At 40.8% G+C, this 18,336-nt stretch overlaps 1 protein-coding gene across 1 annotated transcript; it reads left to right on the forward strand.

Moving 5' to 3' along the window:
- On the forward strand, positions 1 to 5,837 carry LOC109826520 (photosynthetic NDH subunit of subcomplex B 3, chloroplastic). Its single transcript, XM_020393551.1, has 7 exons — positions 1 to 194; positions 3,133 to 3,343; positions 3,896 to 4,006; positions 4,108 to 4,164; positions 4,689 to 4,751; positions 5,504 to 5,566; positions 5,685 to 5,837. Exons 1-7 carry the CDS (start codon positions 1 to 3, stop codon positions 5,730 to 5,732), a joined length of 747 nt encoding a protein of 248 aa, XP_020249140.1. The 3' UTR covers positions 5,733 to 5,837.

Below are 18,336 nucleotides of genomic sequence, written 5' to 3' on the forward strand. Positions count from 1 at the left end.
ATGATCTTCACTGCTGAGGATCGTGTACTCTTGGCAGCACTGAGAATGAAGCAGAGAGCAGTAGGTGATGTGTCTGAGGGGGCATCTACTACTCTCTCTGGAGGGGACTATGCTAATTACGCCCTTCGCGCACACCAAGACGAGGGACTAGGCACTGTTACTGTAGGTACCTCTGGTTCCTTCCCCCTCCTACTGTATGTAAGCAACTCCCTCTGAGCTGTAGGCCTAACACCCCTTTTCTCCTCCTCCTTCTCTTTATTTCCAAAATCCACAAGAGAAAAGATGATTTGAACTAAAAACTTGTTGATATAACAACAAATTCATGTCCATTTTCTCTTAGGAGCTGTTTGAATGCATTTTTATTCTTTTTTTTTCGAGGAAACAAGGTAAAGCGTTGGTTTTGCGGGGTTCATTGTCAGCCTTTGAAGTTTACCTTGTTTGATTGACAAATTAAAAAATAAATAAAAAAAAATACACTCATTCTGCTGAGGTGGCACCCAAAACTTATATTGCGTTCATTCTGATATGCCGACATAATTATAATTGATGCACTAAATAAGAAATGATTTCATCTGCAGTGTTAAAGAAATTATTTATCCTTCATAGGAAAAGGAATGGGTTGGGAAGTCTGCACTCGTCTGGTTGAGTTGGATCACGTTCCAAAACTTGTCATAAATACCCAACTCACATGAAAACGTTTCAAACAGCCCCTTGCGGATTTTCATCAAAACAAACAGAAAATTTTCGCTCGAATAGTTTTGCTTTTCTTCAGGGATTTCTAAGAACACCATGGGTAAAAGATCTTTGTGGACCCAAAGTAGGTGAAGAAAAGGCTCATCTTTTAAAAACTGGATTATTCTCCACTACCCGGTCCAGCTGACAAATTAAGCTATCCAACTCCAAAATTGTCAGCAACCAAAAGTACATCAAGAAGATGTTAGAAAAGAACCGCAGAACTAATTCCCCTCACTTTGGAGCGTTGGTTTCCTACGCCGATCCTACTCTAATCTCACTTCTTTTGACTCATCATTTTTTTAAAACGGCATGAGATTCTTGCATGTGCGGTCAGAGTCATCAAATATTAAAAGAAGTATCCAAGTGGGTTTGGTACTTGATCTTGATTATCGCCGATAAGCTTGTTTAAGGATTGATAGGTACGATAATGGATTCTTAATTGAGTCGATTGTCGCGGATTCTACGATCAGGATCGATCGGATGAGGATTTACGTGCCGCCATCAAGAGTACGGCGTGCTTTATAAGCAGAATTATGCTTTGCTGGTGGTAGTTAATTAAGTTCCTTTTCTATGTTGAGACGCTTTTGGTGTCTGATAAAGAAATGCATTACTTTTCAAACATGCTGAAGAAAAGTATAGGGAATAGAAAGAAGAGGATTAGTTAGGTGTTGGACTTTGATTGATTGGAAACTATAAGAACACTTTATGAGCAGATGCTTTGACAGAAAACTTTGTGGAAAACACAAGGGGTTGAAAAATAAAACCAAGACTTCTAGATATGGCGCTTGTGTATTTTGTAGCATGTGAAGAGATTACGGAGTTCAAATCTTTGTTCATATGTAGCAATATAAATTCGGTCCAAATTTGGAAAACGCGAGTGTTGAAAGTAGGATTTTCTCTCTTGCGTATGCCTTTTGCAGCATGTAAGAGATCTGAACTTCATACTAGTGCTACAAATTAATACCGTCCAAAAAATCCATAAAATAAAAGGGGGAGGAGGTAGATTGATGAATAATAATAATAATAAAGAAAGAGCGTAAAGGAAAAAGGCTTCCACCCATTGACTTGTCATTGACGTAATAATCGGGGACAAATTTTGAAAACCATCCGATTTAAAAAAAGTTCGCAAAAAACGACATCTTTCTAAAAATAATTATCAAAACCGATCTAGTTTCAGCCGTCGGGCTGAAACTGGGTCGGTATTGACGAAAAAAACTATAAAACTTCACGGGACTTGAAGTCCCGTGAAGTTTAGCAGCCTATAATGACGTTAATCTATTAACATTAGACGGTGCTAAACTTCACGGGACTTCAAGTACCGTGAAGTTTCATAGTTTTTTTCGTCAAAACCGACTTAGTTTCAGCCCGACAGCTGAAACTAGATCGGTTTTGATAATTATTTTTAGAAGAAGTCGTTTTTTGCAAACTTTTTTTTAAATCAGATGGTTTTCAAAATTTCTCCTGGTGAACAACTTAACAGTCAAACTAGCTTGACGCACCAAAAGAATGGAATAGATTGTGGACAGTTAGCGGGATTACCTATGGGATGCAAAAAGGATTGGATAATTGTCAAAATATAAAATGAAATCCACAATCCTCATCATAAAAGTGAACAAGAAGGGGGAGAGATGTTAGTTCTTGGCTAATTTTTAGATAGCTCCCAACTTTGGGCAATTATCAGAGAATTCTCATAAACTAAGAGTTCTAACTGCAATTTTCGTAAAGGGTGGTCAAAATTTACGCAGGGAATATTTTTCCTAGTAAATATTGTGGTTCACACTTCTGCGGAGATTTCTAATAAAATCTTAAATTTAAAAGGGATTTCTAATAACCCATAACCTTAAGTGTGTTGTTAGTATTTTCAAAGTTACGAGGATTATCCGATATTTATCCAAATTTAAAGGATTTTCTGAAATTTAGCCTTAGTTTTTTATTCTCACTTTTATCATGAGTCAGTTTTAACTGTGCACTTTCCACCGTTCACTTTCTATGGTAATCATGAAGATTTTAAACAACACATGTATAATTGGCCCCTTAACTTTCCATCTTTTCATTTTCTAACATCCACACAAGGTTTTGTGAATAGAAAAATTACGAGATGTACTTTCTAAAAGATTAAAAATAAAATTACTCTCTTGAGCATTCACCTCCCGTGCGTTTGTTGCCGAACATAAGTGTAATTTGCCGTACCAAATCCAAGTATTCAAGTGACACATGGTTCGAGCCCAAACCCACTGCACGCTCATCACTCCTCAAACGGATGAGAGAGAAAACCATATCCACACAAGATGTAGATAGAAAACATGAAAACTGAAAATAATAGGAGGGGAAAATAAATAAATAAATAGAATAAGCAATTTACAGTCTCCTGCACCCAACCTCTCCTCTTGGATATAGAAATGGGCATCCTTCAAATAAGCTCCCCATCTCTCTCTTCCCCAAAACTAGCTCCAAAACAAGCCTCCACCAAACTCACCAAATTTCTTCACTCCAACAACCAAATCAGCCTCCTCTCAAGAGGAAGAGGACTCAATGCGCCACCGCCAGCAGCCCGCCGGAGGCTGCAGAGGTTGAAGAACCACCCTCCATCGGTTTTGCATTTGTCGGTGTAAGTTAGCTCGCGGCTTATGACATTTTATTCTCAGTGCACGCCTTCTGCTATGCAAGAAGTATCAAATTACTACTACTGTAAGGCAACTATGGACTCACGTATGTTTACTGACATTTCAACGTGGGGCTAAATTGTACTTGAAGTATAGATGATTAGCTAGTTAATATTCGTAAACTTTTTTAACTAATTAACACTTTGACACCTTTAAGCTGAAATCGAGTTATAATCTCGTTATCTGTACTGGTAATGTTGGTGTCGTGCCCATGTGTTGCAAAGTGATCCTGTGATATTTCAGCATGTTATAAAAGTGAATCTTTTTATCTTAGAAGTGTGGAACTTACGTACTCTACACATGTAATGTAATGAAAGGAATAACATCCTTCAGTACGGAGGGTGTATTGCGACTTACCCCTCGACGAACAAATCATTTAAAAAGTAAACCATAAATTAAAAAAAAGAATGTATTTCCAAAAACAAAACGAATATATCTCTGAAGATTTCATGTTTTTATGTTCAAATCTGATTTTGTATTGTGCTTGCTGTTCGCAGTCAAGATTGCTTCCTGATGGAACGCCGGATATAGCAATGCGATCAGCGTGCGGGGGCCAGAAACTGAGGGATATAATGCTGGATTCCCACATTGATTTATACGGCCCTTACGTAATAATCTCTCTCTCCCTCTCGCGCGATATATATATATTTTTTCGCTCTAAAATCTCTCTTAATATAAAATCTCAATAATGTAGATGTTATAATTGTAGGCGAAGCCGCTATCTAATTGTGCAGGTGGCGGTACATGTGGTACATGTCTGGTTGAGGTAATTAACAAAGCTCTGTAAGAAATCCATTTGTTTATCATCATCTGAAATGTTTCTACTGAACTATTGCAGCGTTAGCAAACCAGTTGACTTGATCACATGTAGTTTCGTTTGTGCTGTTGGATTAAGTTATCTCCACCATTTCTCACTAAACCCTGTTTAATTATTGTTTAATTAACAATTGTGATTCGTCAGTGAGTGGAAAGTGACAATGGGGGAAAATATATGAAGATATGGTACTTGCTAAAATTTGTAACGGATAGGTTGATTTGGATTGAAAGTAGTCGTCTCTCCGTTATTTTTTGGTAGTAGAAGCTTTGTCGCCCTTTTCAGTTTTCCTCATGTATTTGTGCAAATTGTAATAAGTAATTGAATAAACTTAGTCTCACCCTTTTCTATTCCAAATTGAGAGAGAAAAAGAGAAAAGGTGACCAATAAAACATGTTTCTTGATGTACTTTTCTATATTTATTTATGTCCAAAAGAAGTTCAAAATAGCACTTTTATGTTTTGACGAAATTGCAGGTTGTTGAAGGGAAGGAGCTTCTTAGTCCGCGTACTGATATAGAAAAGGAGCAACTCAAAAGGGTGATCCTCCAAGTTCTTTGTCAATTGTCAAGTTAAATAGTATTTCTTAAGGTTATTTACAATAAACCCCATGAGCTTTCAGAATTTTGTGGTAAACCCTATGAACTTTCAAAATCACACCTAATCCCCAGTAGATTTTGCTGAAAACCCCTAATATCTTTTGAGTAAATTACACTGAACCCCAATAACTTTCAAAATGTCAACCATGTGAACTTTCAAAATCACACTTAATCCCTAGTAACTTTTGCAGAAAACCCCTAATATCTTTTGGGTTAATTACACTAAACCCCAATAACTTTCAAAATGTCTTTTTATGCATGTTTTATGGTTCCAATTTATAGGAGTTATCTGCAAAATGCAAAAACTTATTGGGAGTTTTTTGCGAAATAGAAAAGTTGTTTGGAGTTTAGTGTGATTTTTGAAAGTTCATAAGGGTTTACCTCAAAATGCTGAAAGTTCATGGGGGTTTAGAGTAATTTCCCTTTTTGATTATGTATGTTAATTTATTTATTTGGTTTTTGAATCTATCTGATCTTTTAGATATATTATGTTTTATAATGTTTAATTATTATGAATATAACTCTTATTGAATGTCCCTTGTGAATAATGAGGATCAAAGTCAAGACCTTTATTCAGAAGAGTAATATCTTAGCCATATTTTATGATTCTTATATCTGTACACTTTAGATAACAGATACATATCCTACATGAGACGCATAAATATATTTACTTTTTGTTACTGCAAATTGCAGAAACCCAAGACATGGAGACTAGCGTGTCAAACTACGGTTGGTAACAAAGACTCAAGAGGGGAGGTATATATATATATTTGCATCTGAACTCTCTCAACTCAGTAATTCAATCATCATAAAGTTGGCGTCTTTTTGCCCCATGGAATTGACCTACATTTGCCTTTTTCTTTGATGACTGCAGGTTGTGATTCAACAACTCCCAGAATGGAAATCACATGATTGGGAGTGATATTGGAAGAAGAAAACCTTATTGTAATGCCTATTTCTACATTAAATGTAAATTGAAAGGAAGAAAGTCAAACGTTAAAAATGGACCACATACTTTTGTTGAGTGTGCTCATGTGTCCTGAGTTCGGGTCCTCTTCTTTTTAAAAAATAATAATTATTAATTAATTTATTTGATTTGTTATTATGAATTCTAATAGGTTGGAGAAAGTATACAAGTGATATTTGATTAGTGCCAAAGAGGAGGGCATATATATTACTTTTGTAGACATGTCTAGTGAAACTAGTCCATTAAATAGGATGAGAATCCTTTTATTAGTAAAAAGGGAAGAACACAATAATTAGTCCCATCAGAATACACATGCCATGTTTCGGGGGGTAGCAGATACTATGTGATGAACATTCTTCAAAAAACAATCATGCGTGCTCTTAAAAAAAAATTCATGCATGTTTATTAAAATTGGATCAGTTTCTTAGAAAATATTGTTGCAACACTTTGTTTGGTTCACTTCAACTTCACTTCAACTGTAGTTATTGTCACTTCTCCTGCATGCAATTGCAGCTGTATTTGTTTGATTTATTTTTAAAAATTTGCAATTTGGAGTTGAAATTGAAGTTGTAGTCTGATGTAGGACGCTTAACGGACAATTTCATGGAGGATTCAGATAATCACGAGCTAAATACAGATTTATACGTATTATTGACTTCCGCAAAGAAACAATCATATCCTCCAACCTAGAAGGCGGATTCTGACATATTATATATGTAAATCGCCTATCTCGATGAGATGGAGCCAACCAGATTGTCAGATTTTTAAAATCTTATCAGTAATACCCAATTTTGGCTGAAATTCAAAAATTATCAGCTTTTAGTTTATTTTTAGTAATAAAGTTGGAGTTTATTTGGATTAGAAAATAAATTTAACATTAGAGTCAAATAAGATTAGGGAAAAAAATTAATTTTGATTTATGATTTATTTTCTCTAATATAGGGAGTCTTTTTAGGATAGAATTTGATACTTTCTATTTCTTTGTAATTATAGTCTTACTAGGAGTCTTATTTATTTTTTAATTTAAGAAGAGTCATGTAACCCCAAAGAAGAATAATTTTTCACCAATAAAATTTCTCTTTCAATATTTTCTTTGTGGATTCGGAGATCGTTCTTTGTGGATTCAGAGAACATCCATTGGTGGATTTCGATATTATCACTTCCGCGCTGCGTTAATTGATATCAGAGCCTTGTTTTCTTATCCGATAGCAGGCAACGAGGCCCCTATTTTTCGAACTAAGTTCGATGAGTTGAAGACCGATGTTAATCAGATGAAGACTACTTTAGAGCAACTTGCGTCGACGGTGGAGCATCTGAACACGGTGGGAGTTTGAAATCGTGTTGATGGTCGCCAGCAATGTGATCCGACTCCACATGATGAATTCAACAACGACAATGACCCTAAGCAAGCCCTTGGAGATGAGAAGAGCACCAAAGAAGCAATAAAGAAAGAAGAACCACCTCCGGAGCACAGTATCTTCCGCATGAGATGCACTGCGATGCAAATTGTTTGTGATGTTTTTATTGATAGTCACAGTAGTAAGAATCTTTTCTCTCGGCGTATGGTGAATAAGTTAGGTTTAAAGATAGAAACACTGTAGAACCCCGTAATTTTTTTTATAATGAATATATGTGAATGAATATATGTGAATATATGTGAATTATTAGTGATATATAATTCTTTTATGATAAATAATCATAAATATCATAGATGAATGTGATAATCTGTGTTTGAGAACCCAACAAGTGATTCTATATGAGAGGAATCAAGTGGATAGTCCAGCATGTTGATATCAATTGTAGCAGGCATTTTTTCTGTTGCGCGGTCGACCGCGGCGGTCGACCGCACAGCAGTCGGGCACTCAGGAAATTCTTTTCCTGTTGTGCGGTCGACCACGGCGGTCGACCGCACAACAGACAGTTTGTTTTCTGGGTTTGGGTCTTAATGGGTTTCGGGTCGGGTTTGTGGGGTTAGTATATATACTATTAAACCCAAGAGAGAGCCCTCTTTTCATCTGAAATCAGAAACCCTAGCCCCCTCTCTCCCCTCAAACCCTAGATTTCGTTTTTGGTGATCTTGGAGGAGTTTCGAAGGGTTTCCAGTGAGTTTTTGGTGGGATTCAGCGAAGGGAATCGTTCTCCTACAGATCTAGGAGATTTGTTTTCATCAGAGGCGAGTAACATCTCGCCCAACTTCACCCCCTTTTGTTTTCATGCTTTATTTGAGTTTTAATCCGGTTTTATTGGGCCTAAATCGTATTTTTATGTATAGATAATAGATCATTATGGCATATGATGTGAGAATCAAGTATTTCAGATTTTTAAAAGCTCACCAACGAATTTTAATGAATGAGATCTAGATCGGAAATCGTTTTAGCAAAAGTTAAATCCTGTTTTACTGTTCTAAACCCATTTTTTCTTCTTTAAATCATGTTTATAAATATCTGGGATCTTGGTGGTGAGATTTTTAAAGGTTTAAATTCGTTGTTTGCTGCTATATGACATATTAGAAATGTTAGAATTTTTGTTAACATAGAAATCATCGTGTTTGAATTTGTTTCGAAGCTGACAGAAACCCTAATTGGGATTCTGTCTGCTTCACGGTCGACCGCGGTGGACGCGGCGGTCGACCGCTGGGTGTGCAGACACTGATTTGACTGTGAATTGATATAGGTAGATCTCACTATGTATCCCAGTGATATTTTCACCATTTCACAGTCCTCGTGTTGGACTATAATCCATAGAAGTCCTCGTGTTGGACTATAATCCATTTTAGTCCTCGTGTTGGACATTTGCCCATTTGTTCCATGTGTTTGGAAATCACTATATCTAGTTCATGTATTGGACACGTTTCTTAACCCTGTATATGAATTTTTCACATGAGTTTATGACATGACACTTATGTAGGTTATGACATGACACTTATGTAGGCTATGACATGACATTGTATTTATGTTCTGAGATGAGTTGTATTTCTTTTATTATTGTTCCTGTACTAGAACTCGGGTTTAGTGTTTAGGGATTTACAATTTGAGATACAAGGTATATACATGAGGGTTTCCTTGTTTGGATTATTTCGCTCGACGTACATATGCTTGTGTTGTAAATTTCTAAATACTAAAATCCTCTTTAGTTAAGATCAATGATTTTAGATTTATTATGTATTATCTATATTTTCTTATACAACGAGTCCTGTTCCCTTGGGGTTGGTTGTGATGTTGCTCGCTAGCGCTTTGACGCTTGTTGTCCCTCCCCATTTCAGGTAACGAGCCAGGTGCCCGGAGAGTCACAGGTTGATGACGATGCACTTTAGTATCAGCAATCTATTTTTTTAGTTATGTTTTATTTTGGAGCTCCACCGTAGACTTTGTGAGATATTTGAGGACTATATTCTAGATGTTGTAAAGGCTGTGTGCCTTATTCCCTTTACTCAGACCTTTTGTATTTGAGCCTTGTTGAGAACTCCGGTTTATCTATTCAGACATTGACTATGTATTTCTGTATGTTGGATGATGAGATATTAATGTGGTCACTATCATGTCATCAGTTATTCTTTGTATTATCTATTACTTGCTTTTGTACCTACACCTGTTGTTGACTCTACTAGAGAGACGTTAATTGTGATGGTGAAACATGTTATTACACGGTGTGGTGCATAGCAGGTTTGATATGCTTGGTTTCACCTTGGACTACAGCCTTGTGTGAACCCAGGGGCGTCACAGTTAGTATCAGAGCTCTAGTCCCAGTATCCTTAGGATCATCCTGTGTCAAGTCGTGGAGCTAGGATAGAGTTTCTTAGGATTCATGTATAAAGTCCGTAAGGATTTTCTAGTATGAGTGAGGGCGATATATGCGTATATCTCAAAAAAATAAGAATTTTTTTTATATTTATGGCTAGATTCCAGCTCATAGCTCAGCCTCTAGACACCCCTTTATCAGTTTCCACCCCTTTAGGCGAGGTATCACTTCTGGAGAGCGTTTGTAGGAGGTGTACCGTCAGTTTAGACGAGTCGGAGTTCATAGTTGATTTGATAGTGTTGTATATGTCCGAGTTCGATGTCATCCTTGGTATGGATTGGTTATCTTTCTACCATATTAGTATTAACTGCTTTGCGAAGACAGTCAAGTTGCGAGCGTCCGACGGGTCCGAGATGATTGTAGCCACCTCTCAGGGCAACCGTTTTGCGGTGTCATTTCTAGCGTACATCGAGGAGGTAATGCGACGGGATCAAGGTGTTGACTTATTGGAGACTAGAGTTGTCTCAGAGTATCAGGATGTCTTTTAGGACATACCTGGATTACCTCCTGTGAGAAAGGTTGAGTTCTGTATTGAGTTGTAGCTAGGCACAGTCCTGATATCCCGCGCACCCTATCGCATGGCACCAGCTGAGATGCGGGAGCTTCAGACCCAGTTGGACGAGTTGTTAGCTCAGGGTTTTATTCGCCGGAGTCATTCTCCTTGGGATGCACCGGTCCTCTTCGTGAAGAAGAAGGACAGTAGTATGAGATTGTGCATAGATTATAGAGAGTTGAACAAAGTCACTATCCGGAATAGGTACCCATTATCTAGGATTGATGACTTGTTCGACCAGTTATAGGGAGCACAGTATTTCTTGAAGATTTATCTTTGTTCAGGCTATCATCAGTTGCGGGTTCGGGAGATGGATGTTCCTAAGACCGCTTTTCTTACTCGATATGGATCTTTCGAGTTTATGGTCATGCCATTTGGGTTGCCCAATGCACCCGCGATATTCATGGACTTGATGAACCGGGTTTTTCGTCCCTTCTTGGATCAATTTGTGATTGTTTTTATCGATGATATTCTCATTTATTCGAGGTTGGAGGCAGAACACGAGGAGCATCTGCGGTTGACTTTGAGGACTCTACAGGCGCATCAGTTATACGCCAAGTTCAGCAAGTGCGAATTTTGGCTTTCAGAAGTTAGATTTCTTGGCCATGTCATCAGTAGAGAGGGTATAGCAGTGGATCCAGCTAAGGTCATAGCAGTTCTTGATTAGGAGCCACCGAAGACGGTGACAGAGATTCGCAGCTTTTTGGATTTAGCTGGCTATTATAGGAAGTTCATTCAGGACTTCTCGAAGATTTCGATGTCGCTTACACGCCTTACGAAGAAGGATGTACAGTTCATATGGAGCATGGAGTGCCAGAAGGCCTTTGATATTTTGAAGGCTAAGTTGACTACAGCGCTGGTTCTGACTATTCCGAGCAGCGACAGGACATTCGTCGTGTATACAGATGCATCGTTGGCAAGCTTAGGAGGCGTATTGATGCAGACTCAGAGGATAGCAGTGTTTCCGTCGAAAGTTACCTTAGTCATTGATTTCATTAAACTTTAAGCGTTACAAATGAATTCAAATAACAAAAGAATAAAAGATTACAACTTTCTTGAAAATAAACACAAGATCCGTTTATCGGCTCTTGCTTGTGTGGGTTCTTTGCCAGTGTTGGGGTTAATCCGTGGACGACCGCGAATCAGATCCGGTTGTAGGAAAATTTGGCAGAGCTTCGCCTTCGCCGAGGAAGTTTTCTGATTTGAAGCGCTGAGATCGACAAAGCAAAATCAGGGCTCTTCTCGAGATTAAGACCAAGCCTAATCTCAAGGAACGGACGTACGGGCTTCGGATCCTTCGAACGGCTTCTCCTTTGCTCCGAAGTTCGTCGGGATCTCGTTGACCTTCGCTGAAATTTCGTGCTCCTTCACTCTTCAATCCAGCAGCACCTCGTCCTCTTGATAAAATTCCAGATCTCGAAAATGGAGGCCTTTGGCTCATATTTATAGGCCTCGAATGCGGTTATTTGGATGAGAACAAGTGATTTGGCTTTATCTTCAGTTAACAACAGCCTAACCACATTTGGGGATGATCTCAAGTCAGTTAAGAACCCCTGGAACAGATGAATCCTGCGAAAAACTACTTTAAAACCGTCAAAACGCGTTTCGGGTACCAAACTGCGCGGCAGACTGGTCGGACCCGCGCTTGCGCGGGTCGGATCATCCCGTCCTGCGCTAGCGCGGGTTCGCCGACTTTTTCCCTTTTCTATTTTCTTTCTTCCGGGACTTATTCTTGTCGCGTATTCGGTCGATTTGTTGACTTGTATGCTTTGTCGCGAGACCGATCATCGAACGCACGATGGTTAATATACGCGTGCTGATCGATGCGCGCGGGCTGATTGACGTGCGCGCGTTGACCGGCGCGTACGAGTTGATTGACGTGCACGCGATGATTTGACGTACGCGCGCTGACCGACGCGCACGAGTTGGCTTGACGTACGCGCGCTGACCAACGCGCACGGGCTGAATGGTGTGAGTGCGCTAAGCGACGCGCGCGAGCTGATTAGGTGAATCTTCTTGACTCGCCCATTCATTGCTTTGGGTTTCGTGCGGGCTCTCATAGACAATTTTAGACGCCTACAGATACCCCCTCCAAAGTGTTTCAGCCTCATTCTTTTATAGAGGAGTCTGAAATGCTTTGGATATGATGGATCCCCACCTTCAGTCGGTGTTAAAGGACCTACAGATGGTTTCGATTCTTGACTTCTCCATATTTTAGCGTATTCTGTATTTTGTCGAATAGCTAAGATTTTCTCGGTACTGCGTTTATCGTCTGACCATTATTGAAGCCTTGAATCGGAATTGGTGAGTAGATTTTTGTTGATATGTCATTGAGTTGACTTTTGGATCAATTGCAACGCGTTGACAGGCGTTGACCTAGGGCTACGCGTTGACTGGCGTTGACCTAAGGGTTTCGAATCGATCGGTGTTGATTTTCATCGCAACGCGTTGACCGGCGTTGACCTTAGGGTTTCGAATCGATCGGCGTTGACTTTCATCGCAATGCGTTGACCGGCGTTGACCTAGGGCTACGCGTTGACCGGCGTTGACCTTAGGGTTTCGAATCGATCAGCGTTGACTTTCATCGCAACGCGTTGACCGGTGTTGAACTAGGGCTACGCGTTGACCGGCGTTGACCTTAGGGTTTCGAATCGATCGATGTTGACTTTCATCGCAACGCGTTGACCGGCGTTGACCAGCGTTGACCTTAGGGTTTCGCGTTAACCTGAGGAGAACCAGTTTATACTCGTGTACTCCTGGGAGTTTCGGGAATCAGTTTAACCTCGTGTACCCGCCGGAGGTTGCCAGGTTATCCTTAAGAATTATTATCTGTAATATTCTCTAGGAACTTCCTGTCAAAATGGGAAACAGTTTAGACTCATGTACCCGTTGGAGTTTGGATTTTGAATATTCCGATAATAGGCGAAAAATCATAAAATCACCCAAAATATAAAATTGGGTTCCGAATATTCTGAAAATAGGCGAAAAATCACAAAATCACCCAAAATATAAAATTGGGTCTCGAATATCTCGAAATTATTTAGGATACGGAATTGAACTCCGAAAATTCCACATCTGAGTGAAAATGCCGCCAAATTATCCGGGAGATGAAATTGAACTCTGAGAATTCCGAACATGAGTGAAAATGACGCGAAATCACCCAAAATTTAAAATTAGGTCTTGAGTATTCCAAAACGCCGTGAGATCATCCAAGAGTATGATACCGGACCTCAAACATTCTGAATACGAGCCCAAATGCCGCGAAATTATCCGGGAGATGAGGTTGTACCCCGAACATTGGAAAAACGGGCGAAAACAGGCAAAAATACAGCAAAATAGGCACCAAACTGGGTCTGACCCGCGTTCACGCGGGTCAGATGAGTCCGACCCGCGTGATCGCGGGTCGGATTAATCCGACCCGCGAGTACGCGGGTCGGACACAAGTCCGACCCGCGAAACGCGGGTCAGAATCTGGGCAAGGGGTGAAAAACCCCATCTTCTTTCTTCTTCCGTGAAAAACCCCAGTTCCTCAAAAAACTTCTTCTTCAAGCTCCGGTCTTTTGAGAGCTCCTCTCCTTCAAGAATTCCTCCAACTCAAGAGTTCCTATCAAGATTAAAGTTCCCCTCCTTTAAATTCCTCAACTCCATCCTCTTCTTCCAATTCGGATTTGAGCAAAGAGGGGAGATCCGAACCTAGGGTTTTGGCCACTTTGGGACTTTCTTCTTCTTCGAATTTCAGGTAATCTTCAATGTCCTCTCTTCAATTTGACTAAGTCTTTGAGTTTTAGCTTGATAGTTGGAACCCTAGTTCTTGAAATTGGGGGGAAACCCGAAATCTGATCTTAGGATTTGAGTGATGGCAGATTTTTTTCTTCATGGTTGCATGCATAACTTGGTAATTGAAGCCCTGATTCTTCGATTTTTTGGGAGAAAACCGAATTTTGGATTTGTTGGTTGAACTTACCCATGGCCGAACTTCCTTGAGACTTGTATTCCCTTGTATTCCCTAGTCAATGCTGCTTTAACTGTAGGTTGAATGCCTTCCAATGGGTTTGAATGTGTCTTCACAGTTTTGTATGGTTGAGATGAAAGGTCCATATCAAACCAGCACACATTTTTTTCCTTTGCTCCCCACAATTACATTGTCACCCCCAGGATGGATAGCAATGGGTGAGATCTCCCAAAGCTTTGTTTCAAGCTTCTTAATGAGCTTCGCTTTCAGAAGACCATAAACATTAATATTTTTCTTAGTTGCAACAAAGAAAATGGGACGCACTGGATGGAACACAGACGAAACCGGAAGCCCATGTAACTTCTTGATAGAATTTTGGCTATGCTTCTTGAAGAGTTGATGTAATAATATTGCTCTAGAATCACCACTTGGAACAACTGTAGTGAAATAGTCTCCTTTGCGTTGCCATTCAATTGTTGATACGGCCTTAAAATGTTACAACCTGATGCCATCAAGCTTGGTATGTTGGAGCTAACTCACAGCAGAGGTTTTATTTCTGTCATCATTAGTTAATGGCGATTCCTCAACACGTAGGAGCTCTTGTATTATTGAACTCATGTGCAACTGAACTCGTGTATGCTTTAAATCCAAACTTGTGTATGGCTCGAGAACCTTATATGCCTTGAATTTGTACATGTGATTGAACTCTTGCATATGATTGAACTCTTGTATATAATTCAAATTCGAATTTGTATATAACTGAGCTCTTGTATTATTGAATTCATATGTAACTGAACTCGTGCATGCCTTGAATTCGAGCTATTCTTGTATATGATTGAGCTTGTGAATCCACATGTTGACATGATCGATGCCTTATATTTGACTCTGTGACACTTAACTTGTACCGAGAATGTCGTATAGGTTTAATTGGACCCTTAATTAGAAAATTCTATTTTGTAGAATTTCAATTAAAGATTCGCAATTTCCCTTTCAGTCTTTGATTCATGCATCTTGATTCTCGATCTGACCGAGTTGTTGGTCTTTATTGCAGATTAGCTATGTCGACGAGGAGATCACACCTCCCGAGGAGCCATTCAGCCACTCAGTCACCTGAGAGGGAGCACTTGTCTTTTACTGGTAAACCCTTGTAAATTTCTGTTCACGGATTCAAAATTTTTATATCATGTTGCATATCGCATACCCTCTCTGTCCTCCTTGGTGAGGCAGTCGGGAAGAGTTGATACCCTCCTTTGTGGGGGTGGATGCTTCTATATTACATCCCCGCCCTGTTCTCCTTGGTGAGGTAGTTGGGAAGAGTTGATACCCTCATTCGTGGGGGTGGACGCTTATCGGATACGTTTTGCTTGGTTGAAACGCGTCTCAAGACCATATGGGGCGATTTTCTGCCGTATTACGTTCCATAAGATAGGGTACATCACCGCGTCATGTACGTTATCTTGTGAATTCATAATACCGCTAAAATCGTCTCGCCAACTACAAGACGACGACTCTATTTGGTGAAAAGAGTTCTACCCCCTGTGTCACCTAAATATTTCTTCATAACTGCGTTTGATAAACACGTGTTACTTGTTTCAGTTGAATATCCTGCAACGCCGTTTTCTCAATACGAGATAGATGGCCATAGGAGTAGCTATTATACTGCCGTTGATAATCTGGCGTCAATCACGCGCACTTCTCAATTCGCCTTGGACCTCCCGGACGAATTCTGTAAATTGGTACGGGAAGGAAGTCGCCGCATCACGCGCCAATTAATTACTGATGCGCCGTTTGCTGAAGATACGGATCCTGATCATCCTTTAAGGGAGACCCATTACCTGTTCGGCGATTCTGTGACAGATCCTGATGTCGTAAAGCTTGTAGATGAGCGGTGGCTACACAGTGACGACATAACTTGCTTATACCTCCCTCCATTCCCTCGTCACCGTTCATTAACAGAATTGCGTGGGCAAGCGGTGACGCGACAAATGCCGTGGACCTTAACAGAGGAACATACCAATATCCCTTGCGGATACATCACCAGCCATTCACTTCCGGGTTCTCGTGGTAGGAGACATATTACAGGGTTACACCCGGACGTGATGGGATTGGAGGACCCGCCTAAAGGGGAGCTGCCTATAATAGCTCGCACTGTGAAGAATCGTCTTGCTGAGGTAGGACGTGAGATGCCCATCGAAAATTATCGATGCTTTGGTTGGTCTCATTCTTCAGACAAAGCATGGTGGGGTCGAATGACAGGTTATGTCCTCCACCGCTGGGGTGCTGAGTTAAAGTCTATAAGATTGTATGAAGCTATTTGGGCCACTCAGTACGGGTTACCGGTGCACGCTCTTCACTTCCTGGGGTTGATAGAACTGTATAATCCAGATACTAACACCTTTGTGACACGGAACGGAGAATTGGGATTACCTTTTCACGAAATGCACAAAGTCTCTGGACTTCAGTTGGGAGATATACCGTATCAGGAATATTTTCCCTCCAATCAGGAGCTACAAAAGTTGAAGACTCATAAGTCTACCCGATATGACACATTATGGGAACTCACGTGTCATTATCAAATTGCTTTAGATGGCGCTAATCCTGTTGCGAGGAAGAAATCTCCTCAAATAAGCTTAAAGCAATTCTCCTGCTACTTGTTTAAGAATTTGGAGAAAACTGGTGAAACTATTTGTGAATTGGAACCGCTGGCCCGTTCGGAGATTGACAAGTTAATTAAAAAAATGCGACGCCCGCTCTTATACCATCGCAAGTGCCCAATATCGATTTTGTGCAGGAACCAAGTTCAGGACTTTCTTATTGCAGGCGGAGAAATCCATCCATCCTAAGACCTTGCTGGCCGGCTATATTGCACTTTGGTTGAAGAAATGTGTGGTGCCGTATCAAACTTCGGATGCCTTGCCGATTGAGGTATTGTTTCCCGCTGTTCAGCTTGCTTATGGGAGAAGCCTATCTCTCTTGCCAGCCATGATCGCCGGTATTCATCGTGGGCTTCGCCAACTGACCACCACTTTCACTCAGACTGATGAGACTCTATCCGTGAAGATCCCTACGCCGAAGACGGAATTCCCTTATACCTATTTGATGGGGTGGCTAGTTCTTCATCGCCCTGATTTGATGTCACCTCCTAAGAGTGCAGATCTGTCCACTCCTTTGTTACAAATATACGAGGAGTGTAGATGGCCAACTCGGACCTTCTCAGATATCAGGAAGAGTTTGCACATGCACAAAGGTTGGGTAATCAACCCATGTCTTCCTCGATTTCCTGGTAGATATAGCGGGATGCTTGCTGATGTAGAAGCACCCGGTACTGACCGGACCTCTCTCGATGTCGGCTGTTTCTCATGAACATAAGGCCAGGCCATCTCCTTTTCCGAGTAAAGGAGCGTTGTTATTTAGAGCCCTACTTGCCGTGCCGATTCGCCCGTCAATTCGGGTATGACCAATTATATGTCGGGAATCCGAACCCAAAATTTCATACTCGCGGCGGACTAGTGGATGGCGTTCGCGCCTGGCTGTGGAATGCAACGGGCTGTACCGGTGCCCATACTCGCGGCGGACTAGTGGATGGCGTTCGCGCCTGGCTGTGGAATGCAACGGGCTGTACCGGTGCCAAGTTTTGTCTCCCGAACACTGATCGTCATTTAGAGCTTACATATCTATACTGCAAATGGATCATGGCCGCTAACGACCCTGTCCCTTTGCGGTCGATTGAGGATCTGAAGGCGGAAGTTGCATCGCGCATCGCTGCGAGGATAGTCCGAGAAGATGTATTGAAACGAAGGAGGCGTGAAAAGAAGCTCGCTGGTCCCTCAGGCAAAGGTAAGCAGAAAATGAGGGAAATAGAAGAGGAGTCATTCGCTTCTGAGGAGGAAACTTCCGAAGAAGATGAATTCGCTGCCGGTGTTGCTATGGAAGTCAACAGTGGCTTTGAGGAAGACGCGGCAGGGTTGTCTGAATCTTTTTGTAAAGAACTATGGGATTTGTCGATTGCTGATCGAGCTCGTCGACTTAAAGCTCGTAAAAAATGGAGAATTTTGCCTACTTACAATAGGATGATTGTTGAACTTTCAAATGTAGATTCCAAGGAGGAAGAGGGAGGTGGCCTCATTACCCGTGCTCGATCTCGGGCCATAGCTCAGGCGGGATCGCAAGTTGAGCCACCTGCCATATCAACACAAGATAGACCTGTGGCTCTCCAAGAGACCCGGCCCACAAAAAGGTTAAAGTTAACCATCAAG

This window comes from Asparagus officinalis, chromosome 10 (assembly GCF_001876935.1).
Source record: "Asparagus officinalis chromosome 10, Aspof.V1, whole genome shotgun sequence".
NCBI lineage: Eukaryota > Viridiplantae > Streptophyta > Magnoliopsida > Asparagales > Asparagaceae > Asparagus > Asparagus officinalis.

What these genes read in the sequence shown, in the direction of transcription:
- LOC109826520 (XM_020393551.1), top strand. Translation starts at nt 1, where the DNA reads ATGATCTTCACTGCTGAGGATCGTGTACTCTTGGCAGCACTGAGAATG. An exon ending in TCGGTTTTGCATTTGTCGGT is followed by an intron (nt 3,344 to 3,895) that starts GTAAGTTAGCTC and finishes TGCTGTTCGCAG; the next exon opens with TCAAGATTGCTTCCTGATGG. An exon ending in AAAAGGAGCAACTCAAAAGG is followed by an intron (nt 4,752 to 5,503) that starts GTGATCCTCCAA and finishes TGCAAATTGCAG; the next exon opens with AAACCCAAGACATGGAGACT.